At 37.6% G+C, this 15957-nt stretch overlaps 1 protein-coding gene across 1 annotated transcript in view; it reads right to left on the bottom strand.

Annotated features, from left to right (window-relative positions):
* The window catches only part of Sbf (SET domain binding factor), a 63274-nt gene continuing 47317 nt past the window's right edge, over positions 1-15957 (bottom strand). Inside the window, exons 28-41 of the mRNA XM_053760606.2 lie at positions 15851-15948; positions 14763-14866; positions 14114-14249; positions 13450-13632; positions 12572-12742; positions 11901-12065; positions 11236-11375; positions 10690-10837; positions 9716-9916; positions 8194-8326; positions 7513-7639; positions 6908-6987; positions 6439-6521; positions 1-6162 (exon numbers count right to left, since the gene is read on the bottom strand). Of these exons, the coding sequence (XP_053616581.1) occupies positions 6070-6162; positions 6439-6521; positions 6908-6987; positions 7513-7639; positions 8194-8326; positions 9716-9916; positions 10690-10837; positions 11236-11375; positions 11901-12065; positions 12572-12742; positions 13450-13632; positions 14114-14249; positions 14763-14866; positions 15851-15948 (1862 nt within the window). The 3' untranslated portion in view covers positions 1-6069. The remainder of the gene's footprint in view (positions 6163-6438; positions 6522-6907; positions 6988-7512; positions 7640-8193; positions 8327-9715; positions 9917-10689; positions 10838-11235; positions 11376-11900; positions 12066-12571; positions 12743-13449; positions 13633-14113; positions 14250-14762; positions 14867-15850; positions 15949-15957) is intronic.

The raw sequence follows: 15957 nt of genomic DNA, 5'->3' as shown, positions 1-15957 counted from the left end.
TTTATAGTTTAAAAATCTCTTTATTTGATGTTATACGATGCATTGTTATACTGATGAATACAACTACTGTTCACAGCGACGTTGTGTACGTCTGATCCAAATCTCGGTATTTTACGGTAAATTTTGATGGTGACCATAGGACCAGGGCAGAGGGAAGGATCTCAAAATTATTATCTGGTATAGTCCATTCTAATATTATAAATGCGAAAGTCATGCTCTCATGGCTAAACAGAATAAAAATATGAATCTGGAAATAAGAAGAATCATGAATTTGAAATAAATATAGCTAATAGTATTAGTTTAAACATTTACCGCGGGCGAATCTGCGGGCTACACCTAATTTTACCGTATCATAACATATATATTAACTAACGGCGTTTACAAAAGGATACAATACAAATTCTTATTCAATAATAAGGCCAATAAAAGATTTCTCTCACTATTACAATAATATAGTCGATTGATACAGGTGAACAAATGAAAATACAATACAATATTTCAGAAAGAATGAAAAAAAATGAATGAATATCGCATATTTCACGTTCCATATTCGAATCCGAAATAAAAAACAACAATTTTGGAACTGGTAATTTTGGAATTTTTGAAACTAATGTTTGCGTTTCATTTCGGAGGTAGTAATTTGTCCGCTCGACTTCTGAATGTTTTAATCTCATTATTCTTTTTAACATTCGTTAAAACAACATTGTGTCGCATTTTGTGTTTAGCCAATATACTTATTTCATATTTAATACTCTTCTTGCTGCTTTGCATTCTTTAGTCGCATAAAGTCTACTATAAAAAAATGTGCCCTGTATCATGATACGTTGCATGAAAATGTTCTAACACTTTGGTTATGCTAGCTCTTTGTCTTTAGTTTTTGTGTCGTTGGAAGAAACAGTACCCCATCATAAAACATCAGATCCATAGATTCAGAATATATTTTTTTTAATGTCTACGCTGGTCCTTAGGTTTTACATTAGTTTACATAATAATGCTTAAGCGAAGCTAATTCTACATTGAAAAGTTTACTGTGAGGTATTACCAAAATGAGCGTATATTTGAAGTAATTTCGCGATTTTATCGACATTTTTTTCAATTAACTCAAATATTATCTGACCATATACGAGTGTATATATTTGTTACTATATTTTTCTAACCATATGATATAACACATCTTTTTCCTTTACAGAATAGACACAAAAAGTTATTGAACTTGATGTAGATTAATAGCTTTAAGTCATAATGATGAAAAAAAATTTGACGTTCAACACAAATCCATCGTTTTTACATTACGAAAAAATTTGAAAGTATTTTAAAACCAGCGACATCTGTAGTACCACACAGCAAACTAGTGTCGAACACCAAGCGTACTCGCAAACAATAAGGCAAATTATATATTGCTCGTATCGTATAACTAACATGCTCACCAACATGTCTGGGGGCTAGCACGAACATTTTCGATAACGTAAAAATTTATAAGGAAAATTAGAAAAAAATAATCAAAAATATTTTTCAAATTAAGAGTTTCAGAGGCGCTGTTTATTTCCTATATACATTTTGTCGATAAGATTATGCACTCGCAAAAACTCGTGCTAGCACTTGAACAATGTTAGCGCGCACAGTGTTTTTTTTGGCACGAACTCCATATAGTTCAATATTCTTATATTAACACTTTCGCCGAAACAAGAATGCTAATGCAGTAACTGTTAAAATTATTGTTATGTGTTACATCGAGCGTCCGCGAAATTGTCAAGCGATAGAAAATCGGACAGCTTTTTGACGCCCTTTTTGAGAAACTCACAATAAGGAGAAAATTTGCAGTATAATGATAGAATACATATGATTAAACACATTTTGCTACTTTACAGCCTGAGTATAGTTTATTATCGATCAAACTTTATAAGTCTATTTCGCGTATTGTATAACTAGCTCTTGCCCGCGGCTTCCCCCGCGTGAATTTTTCCGGGATGAAAGTTACTCTATGTCCTTCTCTATACTTCAAACTACATGTATTCAAAATTTCAAGAAGATTAGTTGTATAGATAGAGCGTGAAGAAGTAACAAACAACTTTTGCATTTATAATATTAGTTAGGATTAGAAAGGGACGTTGTTGTTTAAATATATCCCAAAAATGTGTAAACTCAAGGTGAAAAGTCGTACATGTGATTGTATTTTAAATCATAATATTGCATATTTTTCTTTTCTTATTCTCGTACATTGTTCAGTTCTCTATGTCACTAAATATTATGACATTTATTTATATATTCGGCACATAGTATTGGTGCACGGATTGAGCATTTCAAGTTTTAGTTTTGATTTTGACACGTTAAAAATTATGTGGAACCAAAATTTATTTATTTTTTACTTGACTTTGTTTTTATGTTTTGATGGAGAAATGGACCTAGATATGGGACTTATTGTATGTTAAAATGAATAACTTTTTCTATGTCACCATGGAAAATATGGGTCCTAAAGAGACGAAAGAAATATCGCGAGATCAGTATCATTTATATTTACATAGAATATAACTGATCGATTTGATATTAAGAAATTCACTATCAGAGGCGTCAGCACGAATTTTTCCGAGAACGTAACCGTATAAACTTATATGAAAAATAACAGCGCCTCTATCGTACACAAAATGAACTATTTAAAATGCTGACCAGACTTGCAAAAACTCATGCTAACAGCACAGAAGCGAACTAATTTTGTAATGCACTGCGCAGTATACACATCCACACACCAACGCCGCCCGGCGCCGCGGTACAAGATATATACAATGGACACACACTGATATGTCAAACAAAATAGCAATCACTTATTTACAAAACGTACAAAATCAATGAGTTTGTAACAATAAAATTAGGGCTCGTACGAGATTCCGTAGTAAAAATAATATCTTTGATATATAACTGTCTCTTTCATAAAAAATTATACCCGCTACTGAGGTGTTAAGTATAATCCGAATCGTTTGAGATGGACGCTCTTTGAACGCTCGCATCCATAGACAAAGAAAATGATAGATACATACTGTATTGAAGTATGGATAAGTTCATATTATTATAAATGCAAAAGTCTGTCTGTCTGTTTGTTCCCCTTTCACAGTTAAACCGCTGGATTTGATGAAATTTGGTATGCATGCAGCTGTATGTGTCGAGACTGCAGTGGTCTACGGATGTGGTGGATGTCGTAGACTACGTGCTGAAGAAGTCCAACTTCACTCTTCGAGTCGAGCGTTTGGCATCTCGCCACATAGTGAACTTCAATTCGTTTGCGGTTAGGGTGCCGTCACATCACCTGGAGAAATTTATGAAAGAGGACTTCTGGTCGCAAGGAATCGTGTTCCGGAGGTTCCGAGGACGACTGCCTGCTGACCCAGCGCGCCACAAGTTCAGAGTTCCCTGTTCAGATTTTTTTTTATCAATAAAGATTTAAAATACCAAAGGATTATAACTGAGGCAAAATCTAGTATTTCATAAATTGACATAGTCACACGGTTTTGTGTTTAATATGAATTAAATGCCTAACAATTTTTGTTTGATTTCTTTATCTTGACAGTGTGATTTTTTGTCCCTCATCGTGTGCCAGTTTTTACTACGTCCAGCCTACCACGATCTGCCGGGAAGGCATTGAATAGCCTATCTCATGTGACTATGCTAAACCAGCATCTATAGTTTTCTGTGTCTTTGCTGGCAACAATTCAAAGCCATTCTAAATTATTCGGATTATACTTCGGCTGTACAATTGCGAAATCATTATTTTATTTTTACGAATAAGACTTAAGAATATTAATGTATATTTAAAACTAAACGTTTGTATGCGTAAGGCCACGCTAAAACACACAATAAGTTTTGTATAAGTATAACAACGGAAACACATCAACACGTTTATATCTAGCGGATAAATACTATATTCATTATTAGTCCGTGTACCCGTTGCTTAATTATATACGTCGTACCACATTATTATGAAACAGGTATTTTCATTATGATTCGTTTAAGTAGTTTATCTTTTACTATGTTCGTTATTTTGAACCAAATTGTTTTCATTTTTATAGCTCAGGTAAATTGTTAATATTATTATAGTATTCGTTTCATAGTGAGCTTTGTGCACAGATGACTGAAATCAGGAAATATATACTGATTTACTAGTTAGTATCAGTGGAAACTCACTAAACAATATTTAGATCTTTATCATATTCAGATAATCGGTTTCTAACCTTCGGGTATAAATTGAGTGTAAACTGGATAAAAATCCGTTGCGTGCTTTAAAAAAAGAAAACCAAGAAACATACGGACGCGGTTTGCGACTTTGTCATATACTATGTAGTGATAAGATGACGTAGGTAATTACGCACAGGACTCTTTGTTTATACGCGACGCAATGGAATAGTTACAATACAACTACATTACAATATAAATTTAAATATAAAAAAAATATACGTACAGGAACGAAAAATATATATAAACGAACAAAAGTCTTTACACAACAGTTAAGATAAAATATTTACATGTATTCCAACGTAACAATATTTTAAATCTATTTTGTAGATAGTATTATTAGTGTTAGGAATAGGCAGAGTATGTTTACTTTAACACAAAACAATTTTATTTTTCATAATAATATTGCACAATTTCTAATAAAATGACTGTGACATACGGATATGACGAAACTATAAGGGTTCCGATGCCATTTGGCTACGGAACCCTAAAAACAGTCAATACACAATGTAACGTATATACAGAGGGTATAATAAAGTCAAGTATGTAATGATCAATTTACTGGTAAATATGGTATACTAGCTAAGCCCGGGGCTTCGCTCCCGTGGGAATTTCGGAACAAAAAGTACCCTATGTCCTTCTCCGTACATGAAACTACGTGTATGGAAAATTTCAAGAAGATTGGTTGAGCATGTAAAGAGTGTAGAGGTAAACAAACAAACGCACAAACTTACTTTCGCATTCATAATATTAGTTTGGATATTACGAGAAGTCGACAAGTGTCACTTAAAACGTCGATTGATCTCTGTGACAGATGACAAATAGTATGAAAACAATACATCTGTCTCTGTCGGTCACATTTCGAATGTTTCGGTTCAATCTGCTGTCACAGGGATCAAGCTACGTTGTACACACTATAGTGCCTTACTATTTCGAATACGTTGAAAAATTTCATAGTTTAAGTAAATATAGTTTGCCTAATCCTTGAATTAGCCTAAGATATAAATATGATTCAATGGATTTCTAAGCTAAATCCATCGCTTACTTCGAGTAGAGATCGTAGTTTATGACACTTTCGGAAATTTAAGTCCCATTCAGGCATAAATCAGTCACTTTAAAAAAAATTGAATTTATTTTTTTAACTATTTTTGTTAATATTTCGTCCTGTATTTTATGTAACATAACGCCACATCAAAGATGGCGTGTCAAAAGAGCCTCGCGGCAATATGTGGGACTCAATAATAGATTGGCCACGTTGTTGTTGTCAGCGACTGTAGCGTCCAGTGTCTTTTTTGCGCGGCTACTAGTTATTTTTTCTTTTGACATTTAATACTAATGTCTAACTTTAAACACAATTTGTCGGAAACAATATCACACGAAATATAAATAAAAAAATATGTTTAACATCTCATTTTGTGACTGGTCAGATCACTACGTAATATGTGTATGTATTACTTGTATGTACTTGTATGTACACACAACACAATGACATATAAGCAAAGATCACAGACATATTTGTAAACATACTATCAAATATGTCGATCTGTGAAACATATCGATTTTTCGATCGATTCGATGATACAGTTCTGTTTATTTTCCTTCTCAATTGAGAATTTTTCAAACGTTGATTACCTTTTGAAGTATCTCAACAAACACAGTTTTGGCATATTTCAAGGATTATTAGTGATTATAATTATAAGTACCCATTCATTACCCGCGGGCGAATCAGCAGGTAAAAGCTATGTAGTTTATATATATTGAATACAATTAGTGTCACTCCCTGCAACAGAATACGTCAAGAATATACACGACCATAACTCTGAAGACTACGTGAAGTAGGGTGTCGCCTCACTGCAGACAGGCCTGCAGCTTCTCGATCCACTCCTGCGCAGAGTTGGCGTCGCTCGCGCAGAAGTTGTACGTGCGCCGGCTCGTGCGCAACTGAATGGGAGAATATACGAGATTCTATATTATCTGTGCAAAAGTTTTCTTTTCACGTCAACTATCTAATGGAATAAAAAATAGTATCAGTACAATAAAATAGAAATAAAATTAATCATTCAAATTTAATTTTAATGTTATACTTTTCTCTCGTGTCTTTAAATCTCTATTTTTTTGCGAAACATTATGCTATTAAGCCGTTTTAAGTTATACAACTTTATATATATTCATTCCTCTTTAAATTTATCTATAACTTGCCATTAACAAAAGACTCACATCAAAAAAGGATCGATCGTCGCATTTCTTCGGCGGCCCCGGCGCGGGCGCTGCTTGGCTCACAGTTATCACTTCACCTAGATCTGTAATCCGTAAATAATGAACTGGTCATCGATTCTCATATATTTTGTTGATTTTTCTATATTTTTCTAGTAATAATAAATAAATAATATATTAGGACAAATCACACAGATTGAGCTAGCCCCAAAGTAAGTTCTAGACTTGTGTTATGGGATACTAACTCGACGATACTATATTTTATAACAAATACATATATAGACAAACATCCTAGACTCGGGCCAATCAGAAAAAGATAATTTTCCATCATGACCCGACCGAGGATGGAACTCAGGACCTCTCGGTTTAGAGGCAAGCACTTAACCACTGCGCCACCGAGGTCATCAAACATATACAATATACATAAATATAAACAATATTGACAGGAACAAGTGAAATACAATACACATACCAATGAATCCTTTGCAGTGGGAGTCCTCCATAGCATCATAATACCTCAACTGGTGCTTTATGGAGTCCAGAACGAACCATCTGCAGCAAAAACCAGTTTAAAGGCATCTGACATTACGTTTACGAACAACGCCATCTACTGGCGAATAGTCGCATAAATAAAAGAACAAGTAATCATCAGAAACGATTATTATTTATTTGCGCTCCTGGCTTCGCTCAAGTAGGAATTTTGATTTATATTCACAGTTATTACATAATATATTGAAGAGGCAGCTCAGCATAAGCAGTTCAGTTCAGTTCCACGTCTGTCTGTCAGTTCACGATAAACTAAAAAGCTACTGCACGGATTTTCATGCAGTTTTCACAAATATATGGTGTGGTTCCTGAGGAAGGTTTAGGTGTATAATTTATAATATTTTTAGCCGAGCGAAGCCGGAACGGGCCGCTAATAGTTACGTATAAAAATCTAAGATCTGGAACATCTTATTTAAAATCTAACAGCTGCGCACTATGCTAACATACATGGTGGTACGTATTTAAAAAAAAACGCCGGAGTCACCACGCGAACGAAGTCGCGGTCATCACAGCCAGTAAGACAATAAATACCTCTGTTTCCATCCTTTGAGCAACGCGCCCCTCTTATAAAGATGTCCCTCGTGTGTTCGATTCTCGGCGACGTTTGAGGAAAACTGCTCGTAGTACTGCTGCGACGAGGACTGCAGGGTCGTCACGCCTTTGGGAAATCGATTAACGATTACAGTCTCCTCACGAAAGTGAAATAAATCAATGTGGGCGCTGTTTCCTGTGTGCAGGCAACACTGGATGTTTCGTCAACCAATCTCGACCGTTGTATTAGGTATTGCAATGGCGATAATAACAATTTTCCTCACTTTCTTGACAGACTATAAGTCTCGCTATTTAGCGAGTGCACGTGGTTAATCCATGTTTCTTCACAATCATCTACGGATGTTCCCAATTGTGATCGGCGTTGTGGAGCCGCGAAGCCCGAGGTCGACGTAATAAAATATTTAAAATTTTATATTTAGCCTTTTCTTTTTAAAGGCTAAATACAAAATTTGTATGATGTGGTTTTACAACCCCTGCCTGATGTCAACCCTCTTTGGGAATACTATTGTTGCCGAACAGCTGAATATCTTTGTGTCTCTTAACGACATCCACCTGAAGATATGGAGTGGTCTTATTCTAAGGCGGAACCACACGCCACATAACGAACATTATAATAATATATATATATGTATATATGTAAATCATGTCAGATTTACTTACTGTTGGTCTGTTGTCTGTGTTCCAACGCACGATCGGGCGGCGGCGGCGCTTTGTATTTGGTGCACGGCAACGCGAAAGATTCAGCGCAACGCTCGTGACACGCAGCACCGCAGTCCACGCATCTCACGCCAGTCTGGGTGACAGAGACGGAGGAAATTATAGACAACGTTATATCTTTCGTTCCGCACATACAAGTATACGAAATACACAAGAAACGAGACAGAATGCGAATATCTATTGTACCTCTACGTGTGCCCAATTTTACGAGGCATATTTATTTTAAATTTTATTCCACAACTTAAATAAAATAAATAAATAAACATATTGGGACAAATCACACAGATTGAGCTAGTCCCAAAGTAAGTTCGAGACTTGTGTTATGGGATACTAACTCAACGATACTATATTTTATAACAAATACATATATAAATAAACATCCAAGACCCGGGCCAATCAGAAAAAGATCATTTTCCATCATGACCCGACCGGGGATCGAACCCGGGACCTCTCAGTTCAGTGGCAAGAACCTTACCACTGCGCCACCGAGGTTGTCTTTAAAAGTTAACAATAGATTACATATTAATATTTTTATTGAAAATTTGAGTGCGTTTCACCTCAATCTAACCTAGACGGGAAGCAAAGATAATTAAGATCCAGGTGTTATATGCAAGCTCAAAAAAATGCCTATTTACCTTATTCCTTGCCTTTTATTATCATATTCTTTTAATGAGATAATATTTTTCATCGACTTTTCAATAAGTAAATAAGTGATAAAAACAATTGATGTAGGTAACGCGCAAATTGTTCAAATACAAATTAAAATTTAAAATTCTTTATTCAATTTAGGATGATAGAGGTCTCTTGGGAGCGGACAATATTACAGTTTCACGTAGGAGAAAGGATCACTCGCTTCCGGTGAAGGTAAACATTGTGAGGAAACCGCATTCTAGTCAACTTGTGTGTGAAGTGGAGAAGGCAATGGCAAACCACTCCATCAATAGTGCCAAGAACGTGGTTGTGTGAGTTTCATTGGACGTACTGAGCGCGACAACGATGGATGGAAAAGACCAGAAACAGGGATACATAGAGAGTAAGTGCCATGATAGAGCTACTTCAAACCGGTCGGGTCATGATGGGAAATGATATTTTTCTGATTGGCCCGGGTCTTGGATGTTTATCTATATGTGTATTTGTTATAAAATATAGTATCGTCGAGTTAGTATTCTATAATGTGTTATGGAATACTAACTAGTCTCGAACTTACTTTGGGGCTAGCTCAATCTGTGTGATTTGTCCTAATATATATATATTTATATTTTAAAAAATGAGCACGACCCTCAGCCATGAGGAATACGACTAAGAAGATGGAGAAGCATTGCAGGAAGACCCTTGAGCGGGGTCCACAGCAGGTCCTGGCACTGGCAGTGGTCGCAGCGCTAGAAGGAGAAGCGTCACCTTGAGCGGGGTCCACAGCAGGTCCTGGCACTGGCAGTGGTCGCAGCGCTAGAAGGAGAAGCGTCACCTTGAGCGGGGTCCACAGCAGGTCCTGGCAGTGGTCGCAGCGCTGGGGCGCGGCGGTGGCGGCGGGGCTCCAGCGGTGCTGCGGCGCGGCGGGCAGCGGCGCCGCGGCCAGGCGTCCCGACACCAGCAGCTCCAGCGTGCCGCGCTTGTGGCACGCCAGCGTGGCGCGCCGGACTACGCCCGATGACATGGACGCGTTGCGCTGACGGACATCGTTTCAGTATTAGAAAGGATGGCAGGATGATATTGACGGTTTACTACAAGGCTGCCCTCGGCAGAGATTTGTGGAAAAATTAGGTCTTTGTCCAGAAGTGGGAAATGGCGATAGGGTAATTGTTAGAAAATATTGATAGAAATCTATCATGTTTCAATCTTTTAATATAGGTTTTTAACTACCTTAGTACTAGAGTGGAATGGAACAAAACAATGAGCTAGTGAATAAATGTTTCTCACTTAAACTGAGAAAACTACAGACATTGTCATATCTTGAAAATAATGAAATGAAAAAAATTTTTTGAGAGAATTTTACATCTCATAATTATTTTCGAAATTTGTTAAAAAAAGCTTATGTGACATGTATAAAAAAAACAATGTAAATCTTGTTTCGCTTAGGAGAAACGCTATAAAGAAATACACTTCCAAAAGCTTAAAAGAGAAACGCTTTTAAGAAATACACTTCCATGTGCCTTCTCTATTCTTACAATCTTATTATAAAGAGATAAGCGTTTGTGACTTTGTATGTTTGAGACGGATAGGAATCCAAAACTACCGAACCGATATCAAAAATTCTTTCACCATTAGAAAGGTGCTATATCCAAGATTGTATAGGCTATATTTCATCTCAAAATTATCACGGGAGCGAAGCCCCGGACAACATCTAATCTTTACATAATTACTCTTAGCACCACCATTCATATCTCCTTTCCTAAAAAAAGCCTATAAGAAATATGTCCTTAAGATTCTCAGGTTTCTCACCTGCAGCTCCAAGGTGTTGGGGAGCTCCAGCTGGTCCCACCGCACGCGCCACTTCTGCGGCAGGTGGCCCAGCTCCAGCTCCAGCTGTCGGATGCGCTCGAGCAGACCGGAAAACGCGTCCGGCATACTGCGGGATATACTGTCGTAGCTGTGAAACAAATTGTTTTTTTATTCTTTAGGCATTTCTTCTCAACTGTGGACGTTCGGAAATGCTTGTAGTTTGTAGCTTTGGAAATGTTATTTCATTTAGAATATGACATGAAAAAGTGCTTGTGAAGGTCTAATTTCTGAATAAATGATATGATTTGATATTCTGTGATCTCAAACTATGGCGTGATGCCATTTATAAGTTGGGTTTTCATTGTAATCGAGTGCCGATATAAAAAAATATATATTCTGGAAAAAATAGTCACCTAGATAGTTAAAAACTGCTGATAGTTTCGTTAGTATCGATAGCGAGGCGACTATCGAAAAAAATATCCAAATTGAATTTCGAGATCAACTATCGATAGTTTCGTTATCGATAATTTGTCATGACCCACTCACCCGGCAGCCAACACAGTGGGGCAGGGCTCCGGCGCCGGCGGCAGGGCTTCCAGATCGTAGGGCGCTCCGTGAGACAGCTCCTCGCTCACGTAGTAGCCCCACACCTCCAGGCAATTTATGGTCGACACAGGCCTAAGCACCTGACAATCGAATTCAAAAATATTGTAAAATCCACATAAATAAAATATTTTTAAAGAAGAAATTTTGCACAGAGATAGAGATACCTTCAGGAGTAACATACTCTTTCAAGGCCCAAGTGAAGCCGGGGCTGGCCGCTAGTATTAATATAAAGGCAAGCCGAATATGCAATGGTCCATACTAATATTACAAAGAGAAAAGATTCGTATTTTTATTATTATTTTTTTTTTGGAATGAATAAACTCAAAAACTACTGGGCACATCTTGATGAAATTTGGCACAGAGATAGACGAATCATTAGTAATAACATAGGCTACTTTGTATAGTTTTATCCGTACGAAGCCGGGGCTAATATTTATAAATAAATAGAATTTCGCAAGGCAAGCCCAAGATACGATGGCAAGGCAAGGCAAACTCAAGATAATGACAACAACTGGCGTTGATTGACATTTACGATTACGGCTAAATTGGCTGGTACATTATATGTTTTTCTCATAGTTTCCGTACCAGCATCCGCAGTCGCTTACCGGATTGTCAAGGTCAGGCGTGTACAGAAAATTGTAGAAGATGGGCTGTTTCTGATGCTGTTTGTCGATGTAGTCGAACAGCGACTGGCCGAGCTGCTGGCGGGGTGAGTGACCGCCGTACGCGCCCCCCGCCTCCTCCTCCGACCCCGCGCCCGTCTCTACTCCCTGCGGTGAGACGACCGATATTTTGTACCTTGGTGATTTTAGTTTAAAACGGTATATCTTCGTTTTAATGTAAGGGTAATGTTTAATTCAGTGCACTTCACAATATCCTACCAAATTTCAACCTTATATTACGCATAGTCTCCGAATAAAATAACTGTGACATACAGACAGACGGATAGACAGACTTGACGAAACTATAAAGGTACCGTTTTTCCATTTGGCTACGGAACCCTAAAAAAAGACACTCCCGTCTCATGTCCGATCCAAAGGTTCCCAAAACCTCCGCAGCATTGCCCCTTTTATTGGCCAAAGAAATCCTTTAATCAAATATGAATCGGAACGATGATCACATCCATTTAAAAATAAAAAGTCAACTCAATTAATCGATGAAATCTATTGCTTCTTAATGTTTTAAATATTATTTAATGTAGAATTTGAAAATGACGTGAAAAAGTCCGTGAAGATCTAATTTCTGAATGCTTTGACTGTATAATGTCCAAACCAACCAATCTGGTTGTATCCGCCCTCTTGTCATCCGCGGCTGTGATGCCCAGCTCGGCCCTCTGCGCCTCGCAGTCTAGCAGGAAGCTGCGGAAGCGGCACGACACGCTGTGGTATGCGATGAAGCGAAGATAATAGTCGTTGAATTCGAACGCTAACGGGAATTGCTTTTGGAGCTGTCAACAAAAAAATTGAGATTCAAGTTACAGTCTATAAATTAAAGCGTAGAAAATAATTGAGTGGCATTGTGCCCACTTGACTGGCAACACTTCTATAATTAGGATCTCCATCAAATTTACACCTATGGTTACTGCATTCGACTGATAATAATTCCAACCTTCCGTATAAATTAACTGATGAATCTGAACTGTACAGTATAGTCTGTCAAGAAAGTGAAGAAAAGAAATAAGGATGCTGTCGCCTCTTGGCTGGCAACACCGGGTGTTTATCAACCAATTTGACCTTCTTTTGGTATTGCAATGGCAAAAAAATATGCTTCGTCAAAAATTCGTTTTTTTTTTTCACTTTCTTGACAGACTAGATATATAGGTTACCTGATCCATCGCGTCGAGAAACATGTGAAATGTAAGTGTTAACCTGGTTGACTACATATATTAAAATTATACTCTAACTTTGTTGCAGTCAGGTAAAATGTGGTGTTTTCTAAAATTCATCTGATGACCAGCACCGAGAAACATATGAAATATAAGGTTTAACGTAGTCTTGTAACCATACGTTATAGTGGAATTTTCTACAACTCATCTGATGTACACAGTTGAGGAACATGAGAAACGTATGGTTAAACTTGGTTTTGTAACTACATCTTTAAAAATTATATTACTATCGTAAGAATCGAGTAAAAGGTGGATTTTCTCAAACATACCTGATGAACGGCGTCGAGAAACATGATAAACGTGGGGGTAAATCCTTGCTGAGGTGTGGCGCCGACGTTACAGCGCTGCTGGAATTTGTGACCGAGCGCCAACCACTCCTTTTCCACCAATAAGCGAAAGCCCTCAAGTGTTCGATAGTACGGCTCCAAGCAAACTTGGGCGAGGGATGAGATCTGTGGGAATTAATCGTAATTAATTTTCGAATGCTCGAGTGTTGAGATTTTGAAGCTATTATAATGTAACTAGTTCGCGGCAGAAAGTATTTTAGAGGTTTTTATACAAGACAGGAAATGGATTTTTTAAATAAAATATTCCAAATTCAAATTTAAGAATTGGTCACGTGGTTTAATCGTGAAAGTGTGACAGATGGGCGACTATCGAATTCATATTATTTGTAAGGATTTTAGTATTTAATAATCTTTTTTAAATAAAAATAGAACATTGGAATTATTAATATGGTTTGTTTTTCTTATTAATTTTAGTAGGACACTTTACCGCAGGCGCTGGACCGGAGACAGTGGAGTTCTTGTTCTGGAGACAAAGACTCATTTCGGGGCACTGAGTCTCATTGTAAGTAAGATAAGCTTAACACGCCATTTATATCAAATATGTTATTACACAAAACAACACTGAGTTGGTCGATTGATCGATTACCTGCGCAGTGGCGTCCCAGCCGTCTTCGAGTGAGATCAGCACGGAGGACCCCTGAAGGTCCAGCAAGTCCACCACAGCCCCCGACAGCTGGAACAATTGCCGGAGTTGCCATAGCCAACCGGAGTCTTCTATAAGTCTGTGGAAATAAAAATGTATGAGAAATGCTAAACGCAATAAAGAATAATTGCATTGCGTAACGTTACTGAAAGTAATAAAAATCGCTTTTGAAACTATTGATAAACACAGACAAATCACACAGATTGAGCCCCAAAGTAAGTTGGAGACTTGTGTTATGGGATACTAACTCGACGATACTATATTTTATAAAAAATACATATATAGATAAACATCCAAGACCCGGGCCAATCAGAAAAAGATCATTTTCCATCATGACCCGACCGGGGATCGACCTCTCGGTTCAGTGGCAAGAATCTTACCATTGCGCCACCGAGATCGTCAAACTGATAGATACAACATTTTTTGAGAAAGTCTATATATACATAACATAAACTCTGTTATTTGCTGGACCGATATCGATGAAATTCTAGAGAACCTACATGAACGCCTCGCTGCAGGTGGAAAAACGCTTAATCAATGCTATCATTAGCGTATGTGAACGCTTTCTGGTAAATGATTAGGATGAACGTACTTGTAGAAGCCGGGGTCGTGGGGCGCGGGCGCCGCGGAGGGCGCGGCCGCACGCAACAGCTTCTTGAACGCGTGCTTCGTGTGCCGCGACTCCGGGTACTCCACCTGCAGGCGCACACTTCCGATACAATAGAGGGGCAATTACAATACTTTTAAATTAAGTGAAAACTTGAATATTAACGTTGTGCATTTTTGACGTCTTACGAATTTTTTATCACGTATCCTGACACGAGCTTAAATTAATTTTTTAAAATAGAGATTAAAGAAGTTTTCACTTCAAAAAACTTAATATAAAAAATTAAAAATTACCTATTTAACGTAAATTAAAACAATAATTATTTATTTTATATGTGACGATACGTAAAATAACTATAATAGATTTATAATAAATATGTGTGACATTAGTGAAAGATGTAACAGAGAGTGAAGTGCGGGTTTACATTTCACTTCTCACTATCGAATCGATTCGAAGTGAGACGCAGCGGACTATCACAATGCGGTGTGGTCGTTGCGTCACAACGGCGCACTGTGATTGGCTAGCTGCGAATCGACTCGATGATATAAATATCAAAGTCGCACTACGTACACAATAGTACAAACGATATATCTTAACACCACAAATTTTCAATTATGTCAAAAATTAAAATGGGGCTATCAGTACTTATTATGTGCACAGTCAAAACATAAAAAATCGAAATTCAAAATTTATCCAAAAAAATCTATAATAATTGGTTATAATACTTAGAGTGTGCCACCTGAATACTATGCTTCATAGTAAAGGCAATAGATCAGTGCAAATAGTGCAGCGACACACAGTCGATTTTCATTGATACATTCTGACAATTCTTTTCTGCCAATTTATTTATTTTTTTGCCAGGGTCATTGCACGAGCGAGAGAACACGATAAACTAGGAATTGGAATAATGGAGTTTCAAACTACGTACGTATACATCTATCGATATTTTGGGATAAACGCAAACCGCAATAACTTTGGTAATAAACGATAATATTAAATTTGGATTACTCATATGTAATTAATAGGGTCTTTAATATTTAAAAATGTATGACGTATATGGTAGGCATACATACCGGCACGAGCTCGACGCCGGCGCAGCCGCCGCCGCCGCCGAGCCCCTTCTCCGCCACCACGTACAGCGCGGCGCGGCGCGGGCCCGTCTCGCCGCACACTGCGGCAC

Source organism: Plodia interpunctella, chromosome 20 (assembly GCF_027563975.2).
Source record: "Plodia interpunctella isolate USDA-ARS_2022_Savannah chromosome 20, ilPloInte3.2, whole genome shotgun sequence".
In the NCBI taxonomy this organism is placed as follows: Eukaryota; Metazoa; Arthropoda; class Insecta; order Lepidoptera; family Pyralidae; genus Plodia; species Plodia interpunctella.
This window is presented reverse-complemented; position numbering and strand designations above follow the sequence as displayed.